At 53.1% G+C, this 25,015-nt stretch overlaps 1 protein-coding gene across 1 annotated transcript in view; it reads left to right on the plus strand.

Annotated features, from left to right (window-relative positions):
• Nucleotides 1-14,515, plus strand: part of AKAP1 (A-kinase anchoring protein 1) — a 32,442-nt gene extending 17,927 nt beyond the window's left edge. Inside the window, exons 2-11 of the mRNA XM_022552774.3 lie at nt 1,173-2,814; nt 5,341-5,474; nt 6,985-7,111; nt 7,648-7,775; nt 9,658-9,835; nt 11,116-11,266; nt 11,667-11,734; nt 12,626-12,699; nt 12,952-13,014; nt 13,420-14,515. Of these exons, the coding sequence (XP_022408482.1) occupies nt 1,197-2,814; nt 5,341-5,474; nt 6,985-7,111; nt 7,648-7,775; nt 9,658-9,835; nt 11,116-11,266; nt 11,667-11,734; nt 12,626-12,699; nt 12,952-13,014; nt 13,420-13,494 (2,616 nt within the window). The 5' untranslated portion in view covers nt 1,173-1,196 and the 3' untranslated portion in view covers nt 13,495-14,515. The remainder of the gene's footprint in view (nt 1-1,172; nt 2,815-5,340; nt 5,475-6,984; nt 7,112-7,647; nt 7,776-9,657; nt 9,836-11,115; nt 11,267-11,666; nt 11,735-12,625; nt 12,700-12,951; nt 13,015-13,419) is intronic.
• The last annotated feature ends 10,500 nt before the right edge of the window (nt 14,516-25,015 follow it).

Genomic DNA, 25,015 nt, shown 5'->3' on the forward strand with positions numbered 1-25,015 from the left:
AAAAAGTCCAGACTCTGCAGCGGGTGCAGGACCCTCATCGAGCCCAGTAAACGACTTGACTTTCAAACATGACCCTATCTCCACGCCACTGTGTGTTTTACTGGTCCCTCACCTTGGAGTATCCCCTATCCTTTTTCTGGGGCGGCTGCGTTGTGTCTTCGTTGCTGCGTGTGGGCTTTCTCTAGTTGCGGCGAGCGGGGGCTACTCTTCGTTGTGGTGCGCGGGCTTTTCATTGCAGTGGCTTCCCTTGTTGCGGAGCACAGGCTCTAGGTGCGCCGGCTTCAGTAGTTGCAGCATGTGGGCTCAGTAGTTGTGGCGCACGGGCTTAGTTGCTCCGCGGCATGTGGGATCTTCCTGGACCGGGGATCGAACCTTTGTCCCCTGCATTGGCAGGCAGATTCTTAAGCACTGTGCCACCGGGGAGGTCCTCCCCTATCCTTTTAAAAATCTTCCTCATCCTCTGTTCTGACTTTACTGCTGCGTAACTACTATTTCATTGACTCATGATTTTGGGGGTGCACGCGAGGGACATGTACATGTGGATTCCATTGGTATTTAAAAATGCTCCAACACCACCTGGATAGATAAGTGCTCTGGGAGTTTAGAGAACTAAAGCACTAAACATAACTAGTCCCTTGGGGGAACATAGGGAGAATTTGGCATCAAGAAGTGATGCAAGGGCTTCCCTGGTGGCGCAGTGGTTGAGAGTCCGCCTGCCGATGCAGGGGACGCGGGTTCGTGCCCCGGTCCGGGAAGATCCCACGTGCCGCGGAGCGGCTGGGCCCGTGAGCCATGGCCGCTGAGCCTGTGCATCTGGAGCCTGTGCTCCGCAACGGGAGAGGCCACAACAGTGAGAGGCCCGCGTACCGCAAAAAAAAAAAAAAGAAGTGATGCAGGAAGGGATTTGGTTTCAAGAGAAGGCTCAACTTGTTTCAAGGGAGTGTGCATGGATGAGGGAGCAGAAGTGGGGGGAGGTGTGTCTTCCTGCCCACCCACCTCCAAGGATCACCCAGAGTCTTGGGTGTGCTGAGAGGGAGGAATGCTCCTTCCAGGGTCAGGGAAAGTGGGGGAGCAAAGGCTCTGCCGTAACCTGTTTGTCTTTGCTGTGCAGTCATATCAGGATCCTCTTACCTGGCTCTCATAGCATCCCCTTCTCTCTCCTGTTCTCGCAGGTATAATTACTTCAGGCCTCCAGGATGGCGATCCAGTTCCGCTCACTTTTCCCCTTGGCACTGCCTGGAGTGCTGGCGCTCCTCGGCTGGTGGTGGTTTTTCTCTCGTAAAAAAGAGCACCTCAGCAGCCACAACAAACAGATGGGGGCCAGCGCTGTGAAGCTGAGGGCTGGCCCTGCCACGGAGGAAGCGCTCCCCGTGGAGGACCCCTGTCCTGGAGCAGCGGCCCCGCCCCCCGGTGCCGCCCATCCGCCTGAGAGGGAGCTCCCCACCGCCAGCAAGCCCCCCGTGGAGCCGCCGGCCCTGCTGCGGGCACACCCGGCCTACCGGCGATCAGAGTCCTCGGGCGGCCTTCCCAACACCGCGGACACGAGCTTTCAACCAGGACCACGCAAAGAGGACGGTGCAAGGGTGGAGCTCGCTCTGACGGGTGACGAAGCCAAGTCCGCTCCTCTAGAGTGTCCCCTGCCGTCCCCAAAAGGCGTTCCGTTCCCCCACGAAGCAGCTGAGGTGTGTAATCGAGAGACCGTGATGGGCAGGCCGGCAGGGCGGCGCCGGCAGGGCCAGTCTGCAGCCCCCGCAGAGAAGGTGGACCCTGGGGAGAAGACCAGGGAGATGGGTGGCGCCGAAGGCACAGGTGACGCGGTGACGGGAGAAAACGTGCCGGAAGAAGGTCCCGTGTCCCGGGAGCAGGGCCCCGAGTTGCCGAGCAGCAGAGCCCCCAGCCTGGCTCCCTTGGGAGGAGGGGGAGAGAAGGGGAGCAGCCTGCTGGCGGTGTACGAGGACCCCGTGGGGAAGTTGCTGAGTAGCTTCGTGGAGTCGGCCCACTCGGAGCTGGCAACGCCCAATGAGACACCAGCGCCCCGGGTCAGGGGGAGCAGAGGCTGGGACGGAGACTTCAGCCGGGAGCTGGGCAAGGAAGAGACCTTGGACAGAAACGAGAAGGTCGAGCAGGCTGCCTTCCAGATCATCTCCAAAGTGATCTTGGAGGCCACCGAGGAGGTGCTGACCACCACGATGGGCAGGATCGCGGGTCGGATGCATCAGGCCTCGGCTGCTCAGCTCCAAGGGCCGAAGGAGGAGAGCTGTGCCCTAGCCCACCAGAGAACTGCCCTGGGCCAGGATGCCGCGGAGCCTGCTCTGGCCACAGCGGAGGCAGCCACGGGCCCGGTGGACGCCGCCTTCCCCTCCGCAGACCTGCTGGCAGAGGATCTGCCCCCACCAAAGACGTACGTGAGCTGCCTGACCAGCCCTCTGTCCAGCCCCACGAAGGACAGGAAGCCAAAGAACTCCGCGCACCACGTCTCCCTGGCCCCCTGCCCTCCACCGGCTGCCTCCCTTGGAGAGTCACTGGACGAGGCGAGCATCCTGGCGGAAGATGCCGCCTGTGTCACCTGCGTGTCCAGCAACGGCCAGGGTGTCCCCTCCGTGGCCTCCTCTGGGCAGTGCTCAGATTCTGTCAGCACTTCGGGGCTCGAGGACTCTTGTACAGAGACCACTTCCAGCCCCAGGGACAAGGCTACCACCCCGCTGCTGCCAGAAAGTACTGTGCCCTTCAGCAACGGGGTGCTGAAAGGGGAGCTGTCGGACCTGGGGGCTGAGGATGGATGGACCGTGGGTGCGGAAGCAGATCATTCGGGAGGTAGGAGGGCCTGGGGTGTCCCTCAGAGGACCAGGGGGTCTCCCTTTATTTGGTCGGGAAAGGCAGCCGGCCTGCCTCCGCTCCTTGTGCAAGTAATGACGCTCTCCAATGCTGTGTCTCAGCCGGCCTGCAGAAAGTCGGGGTACAGCATAGAGCTGGTGGGTAACTTGAGAAGTTAAGCTGCCCTGAACCCCAAAGCCACGGGAACTGTAACTTGGTTCGTCAGCCAGGGACCCTTCCCAGTCCTTCCGAAGGAACCAGCTCAAAGTTGGGTTCACCCATTAACCTGAGTGTGTCTCTCTCTTAAACGCTAACCTCGTAATAGCTTTTTTTCTAAAAAGGAGAGGCCTCCTCAGCTTTAATTCCCTTGAGTACCAAGGATGGGTAAGCTTTTTTTTATGATTTATTTCCTTTTAATCACGTGCTTGTTCCCATGTCTTCGCCTGCTTTCCTTCTCCAGAAGCTCTTTCGGGGTAAGTGCCCAGAGAATGGCCACAGCCTTGAATCCTTGCGGGAGGCTCACGCCTCCCTGCGTGTTGCTGTCACCTATTCCTTCGCAGAGAACCTCAGCCATTTCCTTTCTGTGCAGCTGCAGTTCCACCCCCGGGAAAGGGGCACTTTGGTAACGAAGTGTCCACTGGGTTTTTCGAGTGCTGACCCCAGCGTAGACAGGTCAGCAGCTCCTGTCCCCGGTTTTGCAGCTTCCCTGGGGTATTTTCATTGATCTCACGGAAAGAGGCCATGGATTCCCTCTGTGGGTATCCAGCTTGCTTGTCCTGGAGCCACTCCCTACCGTTGCGGCTCCAGGAAGGTCGGGACTCCTGGGAATATTGCTGCTTTCAGCAGCACCTGGTGTGTCACACGCTACAGGTCGTCACCTGTAAGATGCTATTGTGTGTACCTCCAAAGAAAAAAGAAATGCTCCTGCTCCTGAGTGTAGGAAGCCAGAGACCGAAAGGTGCACCCAACTTCAGGGATGTTAACATGCTTTAAAATTATTTTAAAGCATCTTAAAATGGGTGCAAATCTTTTAGGAATAAAGGAGTTTCCCTCTGCCTCTTGCCCCTCAGCCTCACCATGCTGACTCCAGTTTGATTGTAGTAGCTACTCAGATGTGTCCAGGCTGCAGGGGAGAGAGTGGTGAGCGGGGAGGCGTGGGCATGGCAGGTGGGAGCATGGTGGAGCCACCCACTGAGCACTAGCTGTGCCCGGCTCCAGGCTCGAGCCTTCCAGGATTCTCCGCAGTAGCCCTGCCTTGGGCGCGAGGAAGTCAAAGCTTACAGTGGCCCAGGGACCACCCAGCTGAGTGGAGCCGGCCTTGCCGGAGTTCCTGGTGTGGTTGGAGCCGCCTCTAGGTGTCACTGGGGTGACAGGCCCGTCCTGTTCCGTCGGGCAGCGGCTGGGGGCCGTGTACGAGCCGAGCCCCCCGTCAGCCACCTCTGGTCCTAGCAGGTCGGCTAAGCAGGCTTCTCTCCTAAGGGGTGGTGTTCCCTGCGCGAAGCCCGTCTGAGCCCCCGGGGTTGAAGGAGTCACTTCATGGTGACTCGTCCTTGGCTGGCAGCCACGCCTGTCTCCTCGGCACCCAGGCAGCGTGTGGATTGCTCGGCAGAGGACCGTGTCCGTCCAGGTTTTGGAGAAGCCGTGTGGAAGACAACCTAGTTAGCAGACTCTGAGGAATGACCTCCTTCTGGCAGTTGGGCCTTCCATATTGAAGCCAGAGCCACTTCTCTGAAGCTGGTCTGGCCCCCGTTTTCTGAGATGGGCCCCTTGGCACACCCCGCGCGGGAGTGGAGCAGCCCCTGTCGGAGCCAGTCCCGCTCCCCGCTCTCTCCTCTCGGGACCGGGACCGAACTTTCGCTCCGGTTTTGAGCAGGGGTCGAAGACCCACCCTGGGCCCAGAAGAGCACTCAGAGGGGCGGCACGAGTCAGGCCTAAGCAGAGGGGAGGGGGGCCTCCTTCTGTCACCTTCTCTGGCAGGGCCCTGTCCAGGATAAGGGCGATGGAGGACTCTCTGTAGCTCTGCTTGGCTGAAGGCCACCGCCTGTGTGCCCAGGCCTGGGGCCTTGGGGACCAGGGGCCCTTCGTCTGAGGGGCTGCATAGTTGGAAGGGTGCGGACCAGCTGTGACGGGTTGGTCTCCATGGGGACCTGAACCTTCTTCCAGCTGCTGAGACCGTGGGACCTGCTGGCCCCCCTCCCCGCCGTGGGCCCCCCTTCCTGGGCCAGCGTCGCTCTCTTCGTAGTTCACCACTTGTCTCTGCTCCAGCAGCTGTGCTGGGCGCGGCTGCCAATTAAGCAAGCGGGACTGTAAGTGACAGGCTAAAATTAGGTGTCTCTACACCCCCAGGCCTCCTTTCATTGGGGACTGTTCTGAGCCTTCTAGACTGCGAGTTGACAGTCACCTGCCAAGTTTGAGGGAGGGGGCAAGGGGCGGGGGCCTCCCGGGAATGCGAGTTTGGAAGTTGGATGTTATTAACTGCTCTGGCTGGTGTCTGTGTGTCTGTGCGTGTTGCTTCCTCCCCTGCAGGTTCGGACGGGAACAGCATGGATTCGGTGGACAGCTGCTGTGGCCTCAGGAAGCCTGAAGGTTTCCAAAATGCCCAGGCGGGCTCCCATCCCAAGAAGGTCGACCTCACCGTCTGGGAGATCGAGGTGCCTAAGGTAAGGGCTGCGAGCTCTCGGTGCCCCCAGGCGCAGCGTCATCGGGCTGGGGGCAGGGGTCTGAGGGAGGGGCCGTAAACCGGAAGAAGCCCCCAGGGAGCCAGAGGCTGAAGGGATGGGAGCGCTCCACTTTGCCAGGGTCCAGAGAACTTCCTGCAGAGTGGAATCCCTCCGGCTGCCTTCAGGAGCATCCTCTTCACACTCGCAGGCCTGCTCCCCTCCTCTGGGGCTTTTCTTGTGGGCCTGGGACTCAGATATGTTTGGAGATGGCAGCAAGACCGGACTGAGGGCAGGGGCCGGCCGGGAGTCCCCTCACTGCTCTTCTCATGCTCTCCAACGCAAAATGTGTTTTATGATTGAGCACAGCATAAACCTGTATCTTAGAGGGCTTGAGAAGTATAGCAGTGTAGGAAGAAAATAAAAATCAGGCTCTAATTCCACCCCCGAGAGTGACTGGGAAGACTTTTATTTCCTTCTCATCTTGCACCCTGTGGTTTTTAAACAAAACTAAGATTATGTTGCTCTAATTAATGCTTTTAAATATTTAACAATTAGCTTTCTGAGTTATTCTTTGAAAATGTAATTTTAACTGCATTATGCATTGTGTGAATGTCAGTTTACTTCACCAGTCCCCCAGTTCCAGGGTGCTTAAGTGGTTTCTAGCTTCTTTTCTAACTTACGTCTTACTAGCTTGATCTTGATGTCTGTCTCTGGGGCTCAGAAATAATTGGCCGACTGCATTCTCCTGAGGCTCTTAGCCTCCCACCGAGGTGGAGACTTGGATTGGTTTGAACTCGGGGTCTAGGGGGCTGCTCTGCCCTGCGGTTCTGGCTCCCTGAGTTCTTTCTTCCCCTGGTCACCCTGATGGCAGTCCTGCCCTCTTCTCCTTCAGTGGTTGCAAAGGGCACACCCAGGCAGCTCTGGGTGAGGAGTGACCATGTCTCTAGCGGCTCCTCGGGGTGGGGTCGCTGGGGAATGTTTCAGGGCTCGTCTTAACATTGTGGCTAAGTTTGGAGCCCAAGGGCTCTTTCATAGACCTTTATTTTCAAATCGAGCCTCTTCTTCGGACCTGAGCAGACTTGGAGGGGCGGACGACTTGTAAATCAAACTTTGTGCTAGTGAAACATCTCATAGCGTGGATCTGGGAGGAGAAAATACTGCCTCTGCAGCTTCTGAATGCGGGCCCCGCTGTCGGGGATGAAATGGAAACTGCCCAGGCCTGGAGCCATACTGCCTAGTTCAGCTGCTCAGTAGCCGTGTGAGTTTGGGCCAGTTACTTAACCCCTCTGGGTTTGTTCCCTCAACTGTAAAAGGGTGATAAACACATGCTGTTTGTTTCATACATTTACTCTGAGTAAACGTAAGTGCTTAGAACGGCCCCTGGCAAGTGAGTGCTGACGTGTCAACAGATATTATGTTCGAGCCTGACCTGGTGTAAAACAGAGGCAGGTCTTGGGGATGCCGGGAGTTGACTCCTCGTTAAGTTCTCGTCTTTCTTTCTCTCTGGAAGCACCTAGTTGGCCGGCTGATAGGCAAGCAGGGACGGTATGTGAGTTTTCTGAAGCAGACGTCTGGTGCCAAGATCTATATCTCAAGCCTTCCGTACACCCAGAACGTCCAGATCTGCCACATAGAAGGTCAGTGGCAGCTGCTGCCCTGTGTTGGGTTTTCTTACCTGAAGTGTAAGTAACTTGAAGCATTTGAGTCCCGGTTGCTCCGCTTTTGGGATTTAAGTCTCTGAGTGGAAAGCCCTGCTTCTCACCCTAGGTGAAGGGAGTGGGGCTTCCCTTTACCCTCATTTCCACTTCTGGTGCTTGAAAGAGACTCGGGTCCCCCCCCCCGCCCCGAGTCTGGTCTTCTGGTCAGGAAAGGTGTGGGCACTCGGGCAGGCCAGGGGTCCTGGGTTGACGGTCGATGAAGGCTGGGCCTCCCTGTCTGCTAGGCTCCTGTTACCGTGAGTGTAGTCACAACAGTAGAGGTCTCGTTTGAAAGGTCAACAGGCGGCAAGCTTCTTGAGATGCCTTTCATCCTGAGGCGAGGCCTGGCATTTTGGCACATTACAGATGTACCCGAACTCTAGGAAAAGTCCCGTGCAGTGGGGGGTGTGCCTGAGTGCCCTTCTGCTGCCTGTCTTACCCCTGTGGCTGTGTCGTGCTTCCCACACCCCACTCAGGCTCTCAGCATCATGTGGACAAGGCACTGAGCTTGATTGGGAAGAAGTTCAAGGAACTGAACCTCACCAACATCTACGCTCCCCCACTGCCTTCGCTGGCACTGCCTTCTCTTCCAATGACTTCCTGGGTGAGCATGCCTCTGGGGGCCGGGGCTGCCTGTGCCCCTTTCCCCCAGCCTACCCCAAACAGGAGACTCCCAAGACCGTGGGCCAGGAAGGCCGGGAGATGCCTGTGCCCTCTCACCTCTGCCCTCCACTGGTCAGTTCTGCTTCTAGCCTGTGTTCTCTGGATCGGGTTGAGGGCCGGAGTGCTGGTAGGAAGCCACAGGCCTCTCGGTCCCTGCTGCTCGGAAGGACCACTCTCCCCTGGCTCTACCGCCTGGGCACCCTTCGTGTTTTCAGGGCATTTGCCTAGAGAGGATTATAGCCTGTCCAGACTGGGTGTGTGCAGGCTGGCTCGGGACTCCTTAAAGCTGGTGCTGTGTCCTGGATCACCTCTGAGACCTGGTTGGGACCCATCGTTTTGGGCTCGAACGGGCTCTTACTGTGTCGTTGTTCCTTCCTCCTAGTTGAGCCAGGTCTAGCGGTGGCCCTGGCGAAGGCTCCCCTTCGCCTTCCTGCCTCACGGGAGGTTCCCGGGTCATAAAGGAGAAGAATCCCTGCCTCCGCCCCCACCCCGGAAGCCCTGGCAGAGGGGTAGCGGGTGCATCGGGGGCCTGCGTGCTGGGGCTGCAGGCTCTCTGGGGCCTGTCATCCTTCCCTGCTGTGTGCCCCCAGCCCTGTTGAGCCCCGTCTCACCGGGAGTAGAGCTGTAGGGTTCTGAAGGCCGAGAACACTGCATTTCACAGGTGGAGTGAATGTGCAGCTCCAAGCAAATGGCCTCCCTGGATTTTGTTTAGGGGAGGGTATCTTCCTCCCTCCAAAGACCCTTGTGCTTTGCGGGGAGAGGTGAATGTCCCTTTCCTTTCCCATGGGTATTTGAGAGTGGGCTGAACCCCACTCCATGCTCCACTTCTGAATCATAGGGTTTTTCCCACCAGGTTCGACCACAGACCCACTCTTTTTTTAAGTAAGTGAGTGGTTGGTAAGACTTCCTCCCCTTGTGCTCTGTGGCTGGGTGGGACTGGAGAGGTGCCTCTCAGCCAGCAGCACTGAGAGGGCGGGAGCGGGGTGGGGGGGAGGCACAGAACTCTCAGCCAGAGGCTCTTTTTGTGGCCACCTGGCTGGGAGGTGGAGTAGATGCCCTACTGTGTCCAGCGCACCTGGATGTTGCCTTAGTATCAGGGAAGCTAGTGCCTTAAGGACAGTTTTTTTTTGTTTGTTTGTTTGTTTTTGAGAGACCAGTCTTGGCCTCTTCTAGGGTCTTTAACATGGGACCTCGCACCGAGCAAACCTGCATTCCAAATCCCAGAGTGGGAATGAGTTGGGAGGATGTCTGTGGAGAGTTGAGAAGAACAAATGACTCGGACTGTGCAGACCTTGACAGTGGACCTGACTTCAGGCCTCTGCTTGCTGGTAGAAAGGCAGAGCAGAGAGATGCTGTCAAACCCAGAGCTCCTGGGGTCAGCTGCAGGTCCCAGTGAGCTGGCTGAGGGGTCCGAGGGCTGGTCTACCTCTTATTCTTGTTCTCAGTGGCCACCTCATTCCTGTTTGCCTTCCCTGGGTCTTACAGACTCTTGAAGAGGCGAGGGAGGGAAGTTGTGCCCAAGCCAGTGGGAGGCGGGACGTTGCATCCACAGCTGGCTCCTGGGAGCCTCTCTGCCCAGCTGAGCTGAGGCCGCCTCTAGTGGTTACTTGTGGTATTGCAGGGCAAGGGCCACAGTGGAGCCAAACACTGCACGGCTAAAATAGTTTTCCTTGAACCTCTGTCAGCCTCTGGGTGCCATGTTGCTTTGGGTAGTCATGCCTTTTTCAAAGATGTGCCAGTTCAGAGACTTCCCCTGGGGCCTCAGTGCTCATCCCAGACATGAGAAGAGTTGCTGCCGTGCTCACCACCCCTCTCCTCTGCAGCTCATGCTCCCGGATGGCATCACTGTGGAGGTGATCGTGGTCAGCCAGGTCAGTGCCGGGCACCTGTTTGTGCAGCAGCACACACACCCTACCTTCCATGCGCTGCGCAGCCTGGACCAGCAGATGTACCTCTGCTACTCTCAGCCTGGAATCCCCACCTTGCCCACCCCGGTGGAAAGTAAGTGCTGTCCCGGGGGTCAGAGGGGAAGCTGGGCTCTGGCCAGGCTTGGGGAGAAGCTTTGGGGGGTCTCCTGTTGTTCTGCCCTTCGTCTTGACCGAGAGGAGGCTGTTTTGGACCCTTCATGGGCGCAGCATCCCTGGGTTCTTGCTGTTGGCATGGAGTGTGCTGGGCTGAGTTTCCTGGCTAGCTCAATATGGCGCCTCCATCGGCTGATGGAGGAAAGGGGTCAGAGTAAAGTGCTGGCACCTGGGTTTGGATCCAGCTCTGCTACTTAACCCGTTGAGTGGGGCTGATGCCCACTTGATCTGGGAATTGCAGTTGGCTACTGTGTGTGTTAAACATGCACAGGACCTGATGCAGATGCAGGCCCCACAGAAGATCCCCAAAGGCAACAAAGTCCTGTGGTGGGTTGGGTCATCTCTAGTGGACAGGTGAGAAAGTCAGTGACTTGCCCAGGTGGTCCCTGCGCAGGAGCTGTTACCTTTGTTGCCCTCGTTAGCGGGAGGGAATCGAACGTTGAAACGTGTCTCTAACCCACCCCATCAGGGACTCCTAACCTGGAGCCCCCAGAGGGCTTTAAGGCGTGAGGAAAACCTTTGAAATTTCGGTAGCATTTTTTATGGGTTTTCTTTTAGAGGAATAAGGATTTCACTTTTGTCAGATTCTCTGATGTTGCTTCAGCCCAGAAGTAAAGACCAAACTGGAGGCCAGGAGGTGACTACGTCAGGGGCTGCCTTTAAGGGTTAGGACACAGTGTGGCCAGCTGTGTCACAGACCCCCACCCCTGCTACGCCAGGGTGCGGTTGGTGACACTTGGGGGCACTTGCTCTCTGGCCTGGTTGGCTGCCCCGGGCATTAGTGCTCTCAGTACCTTCCTGAAGCAAAGGCCAGAAGAAGTGGGGTTTGGGCCTGGGAGCCTTCTGATGAGCCGTCCATCTGAGTTGTCCTGGGCCAGAGCAGGTGCTAGCAACCAGCCATCGAGATCTGCACTTGGAGGCTCTCGATTTTTTTCTGGGACATTCCCTTAAAGAGTATAAGGCAGATTTGCTGGTCCATTCCCTGAATTTTGGAATTTACTTGGTTTATTCCAATTAATCTGTGTCTACCTCTGGCTTCAGTAAGTCTCAGAGTAAACAGATGTGGATGAACACTTTTTGGTCTGGGTAGCTTTTTGGGTGGCGCAGATGTGAGGCGGGCCAAGTCCTTCCCTTGGGGGATGCTTGCTGTCGCCCTGCCCTGCGCCAGGCCTTTGCACATGCTCTCGTCCTGCCCTGCAGTAACGGTCATCTGCGCTGCCCCTGGCGTGGACGGTGCCTGGTGGCGAGCCCAAGTGGTGGCCTCCTACGAGGAGACCAATGAAGTCGAGATTCGCTACGTTGACTACGGTGGATACAAGAGAGTGAAAGTAGACGTGCTCCGGCAAATCCGGTGAGTCGGGTGTGGTTTCTGCAGAGCTGGAGCCTGGGACGTGGGTTGATTCTTCCCTGCTGCTGCCTACTCTGTTTTAGCAGAGTATGATATAAACAAACTCCATGCTCGCCTCAGCCAGACGGAGCTAGAAAGGCCCGTCTGGTAGAAGAATTCCCCCAAGTGTCATTAGGCAAAAGTGAGGCGACTTGTCTTTGGGAGCGGGATGCAGGCAGCGCCTCTGAGCCCAGGCCTGTGGCAGGGCGAGCTGGGCGCTGTGGCCTGCTGTCTGTCATGTGTAACTCTGTGTGGCTTCACCCTGGGTTGTGGGGGTCACGGCGCTAAGCAGAAGGCGAACGTCAGCCCAGAGTGAGTCAGCCGTGAAGTCCGTGTTCAGCTTGTGCCTTTCTTGCCTTTCTAGGTCTGACTTTGTGACCCTGCCGTTCCAGGGAGCAGAGGTCCTTCTGGACAGCGTGATGCCTCTGTCAGGTAACAGGTGGGGCCTCTGGCTTGGGGGGCTGCAGGCAGGTGTTGAAAGTAGGTCTTTCTCTTTGAGACCCTCGTTCTCACCTACAGGGCTTAAGCAAACACAGATTGCTGCCACTCTTCCGATGGAATAGGTCTGGGCGGAAGTCTGAGAACTCGCATTCCTAATGAGTTCTGCAGCGATGCCAGTACTGCTGGTCCATGGATCACCCTTTCAGGTCCACTGTTCTAGACTCTGCCCAGGCCTCCAGCTTTGAGAGGCTTCCGGCTTCCAACAGAGGCACCTACCAGAACGGGGCTCATAAGACGTTCCCAGACCTTAATCCTGCCCCTCCCGTCCTCACTGCTTCTCGCCTTGGGTATGTCCTTGTACGAGGACGTGACCTGTATAACCTGACAAAGAATGTGGTCTGCGTGCCCTGCCCACTTAGAGTCACTGCCTGAATTGGGCTGTGTGGCCAGCTGCCTCGATCTGAATTCCACCTACATCGCTCTGGGAGCTGGTTGACCTTTGGCCACTGGCCTGTGTCTCCGTGCTCTCGCCTGTAAAGCGTGTTCTTGATTCGGTGTGAGAACACATACAGCGTGCTCAGTCCACGTGGCCCCCAAATAAGTGGCGGTGGTGGTGGTGGTATTTCCGCTGAAGGCAGAGTTTCTGTCCCTTTGGCCCTCCGTCCTCCAGCGGTTGGCGTGCAGCAGGCACCCCGAGTGTACCCACTTGGAGCCCCGGGGAGGCTTGGGGCTCTGAACCTGGCGTAGGTGTGGCTACGCCCCATGGAGTTCTTAAGTCCACGGGAGTGTGCGAAGTCTTCTGCTTGGAAAACACCTGCAAGCTGTGTGAGTGACGAGTGCCTCGCCTCAGTGAGAGTCTAAATGCTGCTTTTCCTTCCAAAGATGATGACCACTTCTCACCTGAGGCGGATGCAGCTATGAGCGAGATGACAGGCAACGCAGCACTGCTGGCTCAGGTGTGTGGCTGGGGGGGGGGGGGGGCGGGGGCGGGGGGCAGGCCGGACAGGGTCTGTCTCAGGAGCCTCCTCCCTGGCATCTGCAGTCCCTCCCGGCCTCGCCTAACTCTCTGGGCTTCTTGGGAACTGACTTTTCGGTGCCTGCTTTCCTGTGCCTCACCCCGGCTTGGCCAGCAGTCTCTAAGGAGAGGTGCATGGGGTAGCTTTTAAACATGGTGTGGAGGGTTTTGTTTTTGTTTTTCTTTTTTTCAGGTGACTAGGTATAGTCCAACCGGCCTTCCTCTGATTCAGCTCTGGAGTGTGATTGGAGATGAAGTGAGTTCTGTCCTTCTTTCCCTTTGAACGCCCAGAGACGCTGTTGGTGGCCACAGTTGGGAGTAATGCTAGTGTCATCATAGTGGGTAGAGGCCGGAGATGCTGCTAAACATCCTGCAGTGCACGTGACAGTCCCCACAACGGAATGTCCGTGAGCCTTCCTGGACCTTGTCCATTTGGGTTTTCTCCTTCATCTCCTGGTACTAAAGCCTAGATTTCCTCAGCCTATTGGAAAGGCTATTTGCATGCCGACAGAACCTGTAAGTGAATCCCCTGTTGGCCCAGAAGATGAATCAAATTTCCACCCCGTGACTCAGGCGCCTGCTGTGAGGGGGGAACCCACGGTGGCTTGGGGAGTGGTCCCTGGTGCCGTGGCCATGCTCTCCAGAGACCTTTCTCTCCTAGGTGGTGTTGATAAACCGGTCGCTGGTGGAGCGAGGACTTGCTCAGTGGGTGGACAGCTATTACTCAAGCCTCTGACCCCCTCCCCACGCCGCTTCTGGAGTCTTTTTTGCACTGTTGAAGTTGGGCTTGGTACCCAAGGCAAAGACTTTACATCAGAATTACAAACATTTGTCCTCCCCCGAAAGTCCTTTCTTTCTGTACTGTAGTCATGTTGAGATGTTTCATCTCTGAGACAAGGAAAGAACTGTGGGTTCTTTTCAAAGCCATAGGATGGCGCATAACAAGCCAGTCGGCTTAACCTGGTTGCAAGCTGTTTATTTAAAACAAAAGTGGAAGGAAAACTGTTTCAACTAGGTTGTCCTGCCCCCCGCTCCATTCCGTTCCTCCATTATTCCTATTTCCTCCGCTACCCAAACCCAAACCCCTGTAGCAGACAGGCCAGGGGAGGTGTTGCTTGCTTGTGGGGAAGGGTTTCTTTTACCTTCAGAGTCTATCTTCAGGGAGCAAGACACGAACTGACTGATGGGCATTGATCACTTGTACAGCTTGCAAATGAATTTATGATATTTAACCATTTTTTATAAATTCCGTCTAGGTCTCTAAGAAGGCAGACTTTTTAATGCATCTGTAAATACAAAGCAATCATACCTCCAGCCTCGGTCAGTGGGAGAGGGGGGAACTGTTGTCTTGCCAAGCCTGTTGTAATTTGTAACCATTTTCTATCTGTGCAAACTCTGTAAATATGTTTAAAAAATGTAATTATTTTGTACAAGATACACTGGAGAACAAAGGGAACCCACGATTTTTCCACATCCCATGTTGTCTGTGAGCAGAAGTTACTTGTGCCGGCTACCGCTGCCCGTCCCAGCTCCCATCGCATCCTGCATACCTGACAGGGTGACTGTATGGTATAGGTGTGATCCGGGGATTTTTGTTTTTGTTTTTGTTTTTTTTTCTGTACAAATTTGTTTAAAAAAAAAGAAGAAAAAAAAGCAGCTCATTGAATTACCTTGCAGTGGTGTGTGTTTGATTCTTTTTTAGACTGCATTCAGCACTGTGCAGTTTAAATAAGCTTATATAAATCTCGAATTGTGTACCTTGCAACTTTGAGTCCATTTTTTTCCATGGTGAAAAAGGGGAGTGAAGGATGGTTGTACGTGTGATGGGCTGTAGGGTCCCAACTAAACCAGGAGACCCACGGCTCCTTTGAAGACAGTTTAGCCAGAAATCTCCGTCTGGTATTTTCCCTGCCTTGGCCCCACACGGTGGCAGCCAAGCTTCCTCTGGCTTCCCCAGTGATGGTCTCAAATAGCCAGGCTTGAGTTTAAAGCACTGGTTTCCCAAATTCTTTGTGCATTCCTAATAGATCTGTGAAGTTATTTAAGGTACTGTAGTGCTAAGAATGATATAAAAAAAAATACATTTACATGGTGAGAGCAGAGCTAAGTCTTGATCCAGGGGCCCCTCCTCTTAAAGGTAGGTCCAGGCCTCTGTGCCTCTGGGCTTGCCCACCCCTCCAGGGGTCTCTGGAGAGCTGAGATAGCCCCGGGGTCCTTCACACTGAAGGCATCCTCCTGCAGAGCTGCAGCCACTCTCCCAAGCTGTGGGGACCAAGTGGTTAAAATAAGAGCCTCAGTTTCCCTCATCTGTGGGATCAGATAATGGTACCAGCCTCGTAAGGCAGTGAAATGAAATGGAAGTGTTGGGTTGGCCAAAAAGTTCGCTTGGGTCTTTTTCTGTAAGGTGTTACGGGAAGACCCGAATGAACTTTTTGGCCAACCCAGTATCTCTGCTTGCACAGAGCTTGGCCCACTGCCAGGTCTCATGTGGTCTTACCTGCCAACAGCCCTAAGTCCCAGCGGCAGTTGGGTGTGACTTTGGCCAAGGTGGATCATACTCAGGTCTAAGCTTTTTCCCTACAGTTTGCATCACTGGAGCAGGAAAGGGTGTATGGGAGCCTTCAAGCTAGTTTGAGGAGGGTTCACAAAGCTGGGTGTGTGGGTTTGGTCTCTATCTTTGCGAGCCATGGAGGGGTTTTGAAGGTGGGAACCACGTGATTCTGGTGCAGGAAGGAGGATGGGCGAGGTGAAGGAGCAGAGACCAAAGCCAGGGTGGTGCAGCCGAGACAAGCTTCCTCTGGGGTGGCTCTTGGTCTGACAAATGACGGGGTCAGGGTCCTTGGATAAGGCCCCAGGACGGGGGAGGGGAGGCCGTGGGGACGCGGAGGTGGGCTGTTCTTGGTGTCTCGGGTTTTAACCTTCAGGGGTGGAATATTGGAGGGAAAGTGAGTTGGAAGTTGCTGAAAGGCATGTACTCTTCGGATGAACACTTATTAGATTGCTGTGGGCCTTTGATTAATTTCCAGAGTTCTGAAAAAGTTGAGTTTGACCATTTTGCCGGTAATCTTGTTGCTTTTACAGAGGAGCGGGTTTCAGGTTTTACAGAGGTGCTTATTCCACCCGGCCAGACGGTGACCCTCCGGGCGAGTACATTTTTGATATGTTCTTTGAATTACCTGTGGGCCATCCAGGGGCCAGCTGAAGTGTGAACTTGACCTCTTGGGAGAAGCCGGGGCTGGAGAAGGGTGTAAGGGAGAGGTGGATGGCTGAGCACAGGAGCTAGAGCATCCAGCCTGTTCTCGTTGCAGGTGTTTGTGTGCACTGTAGCCCCTCTCTGGTCCTTGGAGCCCTGCTGGGTACGGGAGGAGTGACCAGACCTCGTGGGGTGTCAGTGTGGAGGCTGGGTTCTGGGGTTACTGCTGCACCTTGTACAGCTTAGAGGTGGCACCTAACCACTGCAAGCTGAAGATCGAACAAGGTTTAGCTGGAGAACTTCCTGTCAGACGCCGTGCTTTTTTACAGGTAATACTTATTAGTCCTCATGACAACCCAGCGAGGCAGGGCCTGATGCCACAGGTAGAAGATTGAGACTAGACAAGTTTGCGGATGGAGTGGAGCTGAGACTCAAAGCCAGGTTCTCAACCACGACTGCTCTGCAACAACATGAGGATGATCATGCCTCGTGCCGTTTCCCCGAACACACACCGCAGTGGCTAATTGACCAGCCCACAGGAAAGCTGTGGAACTGAGAATTGGAAAAACACTGGCAGGAGAGATCCATCATTTTGCCTATTTTTATGTAAACAAATCCAGGAGAAACTTGGCAGCATCTAGGCCAGAGAGTGAACATTTTTAACTCTATGATGATCAGAAAGTAAGACTAAGAGTCCGTGAACAAGTCCACATAAAGGATGTGGACAGAAAATTGAAAACCCGGGCCCGTTTCAGGACCAGTGCCGTCCAGTAGACATAGTTTAAATTTTCTAGGAGCCTTAGTAAAAAGGAAAAAGCAGATGAAATTAATAATAGTTTAACCCATTTTTTCAACATGTAATGGACATTAGAAATATTGAGATATTTTACAGTGTTTTTATACTAAGTTTGGAATCTCACGTGTGTATTTTACACTCCAGCCTGTGGGTTCAGACTCACAGTAGCTCAGGTGCTCCACAGCTACAGGTGGCTGGAGACTGCCAGTCTGTACAGCTCAGGAGTGGACTCTTCCATTGGTCACCATCACACCAGTACTAACAGCCTCATGGATATGTTCTTACTCAAAAAGTTCTCGGGCTTCCCTGGTGGCGCAGTGGTTGAGAGTCTGCCTGCCGATGCAGGGGACACGGGTTCGTGCCCCGGTCCGGGAGGATCCCACATGCCGCGGAGCGGCTGGGCCCGTGAGCCATGGCCTCTGAGCCTGTGCGTCGGAGCCTGTGCTCCGCAACGGGAGAGGCCACAACAGTGAGAGGCCCGTGTACCGCAAAAAAAAAAAAAAAAGTTCTAGATTCTTTTGTGCATTTATTTCTCTAGATGAACTTTAGAATGATTTTGGGGGGGAGGGGATCATGGAAAACGTTCTACCACATTTGAAAATAACGGATATTGTTGGTTTGGTATAAAGTGTTATGTAATCTATCAAATTCAGCTTGTAAATTATTTAAATCTTTTTCTTTTTTGCTGTCTCCCTCCACCACCACCACCCCCCCTTTTTTTTTGCCTATATGTCTATTTCTAAGAAAAGTACATTAAAGGATTGTATATTGGTATTATCATGTTTTCCTGTTTTTCCTCGACAGCTTCATTTTATAAGTTGGTTGAAGCTTAGTTTTAAAAAGCTCGTGGGAATTCCCAGGTGGTCCAGTGGTTAGGATTCTGGGCTTTCACTGCTGTAACCCGGGTTTAATCCCTAGTCAGGGAACCGAGATCCTGCAAGCCACGTGGTGCGGCCAAAAAAAACAAAAAAACTCGTGAATGGTATTTTCTCATCAATATAAAATGTCTTCTTGTTTGGTTCTTTTTGTTTTGAACTTATATTCAAAACAAAAGCATCTTTTCTCTATCACTTTACAGGAGATAGGTGGTTTGTAAACAGCACATTGCTAGAATTTTTTTTTTGGCGAAATCTGGAAAGTCAATATAACTTGTTGATTGTGATCACTGTTGCAATATTATTTGCCATTTAGTTCATTTTCCTATTATGTTTTCTAACTGGCTCTTCTTTTGCTTTCTTCATTTTTTGTTTGGTCAAAAATTTTCCCTGTAGTAAGTTGGCATTCAACATCTTGATTCTATGTCATCAGTGGATTTCAGTTAGCCACTTTCTCCCTGAACAGGAAGAAAGTCAGCAGAATGTCAGATTTTTGCCTTTCCTACAAGTGTGCGTGCACGTGCACACACACACACACAACACACACACACACACACACACTCTCTCTCTGTCTCTCTCTCTCTCTGTCTCTCTCTCTCTCTGTCTCCTGGGTTTTGTTGAAATCATCTAGAATTCAGGATTACAAACTTCTCACATGTGCCTCTATCTCAGGAATCTTTTAATGGTGATATTGAACTTCAATCATGTTATCAAGAAAGTTTTTGGTCCAACTCCCTATTGGGAGCTCTGTTTGCTCACCTCTTTCTTATATACCTCTTCCCAAGTTCTTTATTTTGATTCACTTTAATCTGTTGTTTCTTTTGAGTTTTTTTGTTTTCTGAACAGGTATGAATCCTTGCATGTATGAACCCTGTCTTTTTGTCCTGACACACCAGTGTTTGTCAGGCTGAGCATCTCTGCTGGAGTGGACATCTTATTGCCAAAAAATCCACCCGCTCTCCCCCCTGCGCACAGTAGGATTGCACATCTTGGCACTCGGGCATCTCAGCAAAAGGTGGGTCGAGGTGGCCTTTGTCCCAGGGCAGATGCTTCAAGAGCCAGCGTGTGACTCACTGGGCCTCTCCCTCTGGCCCAGCATCCACCGAGTTCCAAATGGAGACTAATCCATGTGCCTGGGTCCCGGCATGAAGATGGTGCAGGACAGAGCTGCAGCCAACCCAAGACAGGGTGTGATGTACGAAGCATGTCTGGCGTGAGTCACGAGGTCTGGGGGTCTCATGTGGCCTATCCTAGCTTGTCCTGAGCAACAGAACCGTTCTGGGCCCCAGACTTTCCTCTGAGGACTCAGAGCTCTGGCCGTGGCCTTGGAGCAAGTTCCTTGCCCTCTGTGTCCCCTTAACCGAATTAGATGAGCACAGAGGTACTTGCCAGGTTTGATTTTAGACTGATCTGTAAGGGCCTTCCTGGAGATTCCTCTTAATGAGGCTGACTTATTTTGTATTTTTACAAAGCAGATTATCTAGGAGAGATCTTGGCTGTTCGTTGCTAGCAATAGGCCCAGCTGACATCTGGTGGCGACAGACGGCGTGTGAGAAGCTGGGGAAGGCGACCACCTCCTACCTCGACCAGGGATGGGTTTCTCATCTCTCCCGGCCCCCCTGACTTGGTGAAGGGCAGGAGCTCTACCTATTTCCACCGATCTCTTCCTCTCCATTGAGTGCCTGCTGTATGCCAAGCATCCTGCTTAGAGGGCTGCAAGGATGGGGCGCACTCTGGCCCTTTAAGAAGCATCTCTGTTTGGGAGGTGGGCTCCGTGAGGTCTGCACAGATGGCGCTTTGCTGTGGAGCTGCCTTCCCTCACTTCCTATGGGATCCTGGCGACCACTGGTTGAGGTGGGCACCCGGGCCTCAGAATCAGCAGAGCTGGACTTGAACCCAAGCCTTCCAGACTTGCACCCAAGCCTTCCAGACTTGCCTGCTTTTCCCTGCATGCAGTACCTCTGCTTCACTTTATGGAGCCAGAGGAGCCATGTGGACAAGGACAAGTGAGGCCAACCTTCCTGTGCTGCTGGGGGGGCTCCCGGCAGGAGGTGGCCTCCACCAGGCTCCGCTGAAGGAAGGGGAGGCCAGGGAAAGTGGGGGGAGGGGAGGAGAAGCAAGGCCCTCCTCCCGCTGAGATGGGGCTTGTCCCGTGGGTCTGGCTCATGGCACTTGGACAAGGGGCTGGTAGAAGAGCAGACCAGCAGGCTGTCTGCAAATACGTCCTGTGGGCGAGTTCTGTCTCTGTTTTTGGTTTCTTTAAAGGCGATGAATGTACACAGTACACAATTCCAAAGATACGTGAAGATAACAATGCAAGGCTGCCTCCTTTCCTGTCCCCCAGACACACATTTCCTCTCTGGGGAGACTATTATGAGGTTCTCGTGTTCCTATTCAGCCACATGCGTGACAGTGTGACGTAAACACGGTCACAGCCAGGCCTGTGTTTGTAAATAGTTTTACTCTCACACGGCCATGGCCATTGTTTACCTGTTGTCTAGGGCTGCGTTTGTGCTGCAGCCACGAAGTTGAGAACCTGTGATAGAAGAAGCTGCTTGCACAGCCCCAAATACCTAGTCCTTTACGGAGAAAGTTGGCTGAGCTACCCCCCACTGTAAACACGTGTGCACTTGTCCCCCCAATTTAAAAACCCAACTCAATATGTCCTGCCTCTTGCAACCGTGAAGTCTTCAGACGTTGAGAATTACAGAATCTTGAGGTTCCTTGGGATTCTCTGTAGGGGCAGCTCTGTGTCTTGTAGACTGCCCCCTGCTGAAGGCCTTGTTCCTGGTTGGGTGACCAGGCCAGAGCCCTGGGTGGACCAGGAAGGCCCTCACTGGGGCAGCAAGGTGTGGTCCACAAGCCCAGTGCGCTGGCAGCACCTGGAGAGACCCTCAGGCCCCCCACTGACCCCCATCTTCATCTTAATAAGACTCCCGGCGATTCGTGTGCACATCAGGGTTTGAGAAGCACGGGTCCAGGCGGGTGGGTTGTGTCCAGCCCTGGCTGCGTATTGGAACTGCTTCTAAAACTACCAATGCCTGGGACCTGTTCTCAGAGATGCAGGTTTAACTGAGCTGGGCTGCAGGCTGGGCATTGAGGTAAATACGTATACGTGTGTATATATATTACGACCTTTGAGGTACAATGTATACTCTATATTTGTGTGTAAAGTGCACAGGTCTTGAGTGTAGATTGTACACATTTTTGCATACATTTACACCTTGGGTAACCATGCTCTGGTGAAGATAAAGAGGAACATTTCCCGGAGTTTCTCTCATGGAGTTTTCTAGTCAATACTCCCCCAGGTAATCATCATTCTTTTATCACCTCAAGATTAGTTTCACCTGTTCTGGAACGTCATCTGAATGGAATCATCCAGGAAGCACATGAGCATCTTGTAACATCTTGTAACCTGACCTCCAAAAGTAACAGGAGGTTACTTTTTCAGACAGTCTTTCTCAAATCAGGGGCTCATGCCATCTGCTTCAGAGTTTACCTGGAGTGACTGTTAAAAATGCAAAGTGCTGGGTCCTACCAGAAACTCTTAAGAATGGGCCTGGGGATCTGCATTTTCAATAAGTCCCCCAGCTAAACTCCTGCCCTCTTAAATTTGAGACCTACTGCTTCTACAACTTGGGGCAATTTGATTTCCTCTTTAACAGTTATGCCCCCTCGCTTCAGACTGTGAAAAGGTGGAACACTTATTTCCTTCTTTAACCTGGATGCCAGGAAGTGTTGAGGACTGTTTTGGGTTAAATTAAATTAGCAATTAAATATCGTGTAACCTGGGTGGCTGTTTTGCTGTCTGCCAGTGTGTCAGAGTTGTCATGCCTTAGGTTAGAAGAATCTGGGGGACAAACACCAAAGTCTGTACAGTTGAATTTCTGGCTTCAAAAGATTTGTCCTCCAGTCTCAGTTCTGCCTGTGGTTGCTCAGAGGATGAAGAAAAATCATTTAACTTTGATAAAAAGCTTACCTAAAAAAAAAAAAGTAGAGATAACAAAGGTTTACGCACTCCCCCGCAAGCCAAGAATTTCTTGGGTAATTTTCAGGGTCTGCAATTCGCCCAGCACAGATTGCTGCTACTGTGGTCTTAGATCACTAGATGGTGCCATAGCACAAGTTTCTGGAAGTATTGACTCTACCAACCGATTTGTCTTCGAACAGTGGTTCTTCAAGTAAGGTCTCAATCTCAGAATTTATTAGAAATGCAAATTCTCAGGCTCTACCCCAGATCTACTGAATCAGAAACTGTTTTAACGTGCCATCTAGGTGGTTCTGCACGCTTAAGTTTGAGAATCACTGTCCTAGAATCTACCTTGGGGTAGCTTGGGTAAATGTGAGTGGAAGTGGGTAGAGGCCTTGCTGGAGAGGGGTGAGGGGGGGGGGGGCAGGGGGGAAGGCTGGGGAGGGGGACAGTGAAGGTCGCTGGTGCAGGGACATCCACGTTGTCCATATTTGGACAGGGCTTGTCCAAATAGGAGAGCAGTTAAGGAACAAGAGGCTGGGTGGCGATTTTTTATTTTTCTTTTTAGGTTAGGCGTGTCAAATGGTGTCAGCTGGATGGAGGGGAAAAGGGGGGGTCACTAGGGAACCCCCACTTTAGATGAAAGGTCCTGGAGCAGGAGCAGAAACACAGAGGCTGGCCAGCCTATGTCCCCACTATGGCTATTTTTTCTACCCGTTCTGAAATTTCACCAAAGCAACCACTGTGTTAATGGACTAAAATCTTGCAACCCTCCCAAGATGATCCAGGAAGATGGATGCTCAGAAATCAAAAAGAACCTTGAGACTAGGTGGAAAAATCACTAGTGTATTAAAATCGTATTTCTAGGGCTTCCCTGGTGGCGCAGTGGTTGAGAGTCCGCCTGCTGACGCAGGGGACACGGGTTCGTGCCCCGGTCCGGGAAGATCCCACATGCCACGGCCGCGGAGCCTGCGCGTCCGGAGCCTGTGCTCCACAACGGGAGAGGCCACAACAGTGAGAGGCCCGCGTACCGCAAAAAAAAAAAAAAAAAAAAAAAAAAATCGTAATTCTATCTTTTCAGCCCTATCTGTGTCCTAAGGGGAGGCCAGTGCCAGAATGAATTCATATCCTTTTTTTTTTGACAGACAAAAATTCCTTTTGCAGGTGGCTCCACCTTCAAAGGGGCGATGCATAGTGCAAATAATTTTTTTCAGCTATGACGTGTACAGTTTAGTTTGATTTATTTTTGATGTCAGAAACAAAATGGAAAGTTAGCGTTTTAAAAATCAGTGTGGCTGGCTGAATAAATAAATAAAACGCTCTTAGCCAGAACCTGCCAGTGCCTCCTTAATTGCCCATTGATTCTTTAATTCTCTGCACTTTAACATCTATGGAAATTAAGAGGCCACAGAGCATGGAGATGTCTTTTGTTAAACAAATGAATGAAGCCGGGTTTTAGAGGGTATAGTTCTTCCTTCGCTGTCACCTGGCATTTAAAGGCAGGATGACAAAAGCCAGGTGTTCTGGGTGGTTTCTTCCAGAGCACGGAGGGGCCTCACTTGTATTTCCAGCTATGAATATTTATGGTGTGTCCTCGGACCTGAGAACATATAGAACATGAAGCAATTTAGCAGCAGGGACACTGTGTGTCCCTCCTGCAGCTTCCTGGGCGTCTGGGGAGGTGGCATGGCGTGATGTACCTCTGAAAGGTCACGGTTTGATGTTCGGATCCTCGCCCACTAACCTGAGTGGACCAGCCACAGGTCCTAGGGAGCTGCCTCCATTTCTCTCAGGGAGGGAAACACTCCCAGAAGATTTCTTTATCCTCATTTCCAGGCAGGATGGGGGCTCCGGCCATTCTCACCACCCTCAGGGGAGACCCCTGGTGTGTCCAGAGAGGCTTCCAGGATGCTGTGGGCTTTCAGAGCCTCCGGACTCACCATCCCCCTCAACCTTCAACTCCAGTCATTCCAAACTTTGGCAAGTCGAGTTCTCTTGCTCTTTGCCTCTGCTAAAGCTGTCTCTGCTTCTGGTTGTCCCTTCTTCCTCTAACACGTTGAAGGTCTCTCTTCTAGGAAGTACTTCTGAATTCTCCCCACCAGGTGAGAAACGGTACCCCCCAACCCATCCCTCACGGCCGCCCGGGCCGTCACCACGTGGAGCCCCCTTCTACTGAGACATCGCCTGCTAGCATTTGTGAGTCTCTTGAGAGCAGGACATGTCTTCTCTTTCTGTAACTAGCGTATGAAACAGGACCTAGAGCATCATAGGCCCGCAAAAATATTTTGTTGACAGAATAAACGATTAAGTGCCATTTGCCTTCAAGCAGATACTACAGAAACTCAGTTAAAAGAGGATGAAATGCTGCAAAGGGAATTCCGTGACTATTTCCTTATTTTTTGGCTGCGACTGGCTAAGAGCTGTGTGATCTCAGGGAAGTTACTTAACCTCTCTGGGCCTCAGTTTGCTCATCTGTGAACTAGGGTCAATAATAATAGTGCCGTCTCAAACTGTGGAACTCTAACCTAAAGTTTCTGACATCTAGGATGCACTTATTATATATTTTGTTTATTATTTATGCCCTTCAGCTGCTGAATGGGGTAGGTGTGAGGGCAACATTGGCTGAATGCTTCTTTCAAGAAGTCTCTCAAATAGACCATCTTTATCTGCTTCTGTGGGTTCTTCCAGGGTGGGGTCTACCCCCTTTTCCTGGATCCTTTCCTCCACATTGAGGGCCCAACTGCTGGTCCCCTCTCCTCTGTTCCCTTGATCCACCGTGGGTTGCCTCCTTGTCCATAATTATGGCTCCAGGGGGATGACACCATCAAAACGCCTGCTGCCCAGGCCCCTGCTGCCAGATGCCCTTTCCTTCCCAGCTGGGCTGGGTGGTGAGGCTGGGACCCCCTCCCGCCCCCCCATCCGGGCACACATCCTCAGCTGGCTGCCTGCAGAAGCCCTCTCCTTTCTCAGTCCCAATTCCCCTTTCCATCAGCATCTCCATTACAATAGAATTCTCGCCCTTCTACTTATCAAATCAGCATCGCACCTGCCTGTCTCCACCACTGTCAACACCCCTGCTTCTGTGTCTCCTGCAGCCCGGAGCCCGCGGCTACTCTCTCTCTGGCAATTATGATTCCCTCCCCGGCTCATATCGAAAGTCTTTGTTCTTCTCCCTGAACATTCAAGTTAATTTCTACCGACTGTTTATTCAGCCTTTGTACTGGCGGGCTTGCTACTTAACTCGGGAAACGAAGCCCCGGAGGGAGAGAGCAGGGACGCGGAGTAGCACTTTAGGACAGGAAGGAAAGACACTTCAGAGAGTGAGGGGGTGAGGCAGCAGCTCTGAGGGCCCCTGGGACGTGGGCGTGGGGAGGGGAAAGGAACCCAGGGGGTGGGGTGGCCGGCCAGTCCTCGGGAGCTGCT

This window comes from Delphinapterus leucas, chromosome 19 (assembly GCF_059928025.1).
Source record: "Delphinapterus leucas isolate spDelLeu-1000000601 "Yukka" chromosome 19, BTC_Dleu_Yukka2, whole genome shotgun sequence".
In the NCBI taxonomy this organism is placed as follows: Eukaryota; Metazoa; Chordata; class Mammalia; order Artiodactyla; family Monodontidae; genus Delphinapterus; species Delphinapterus leucas.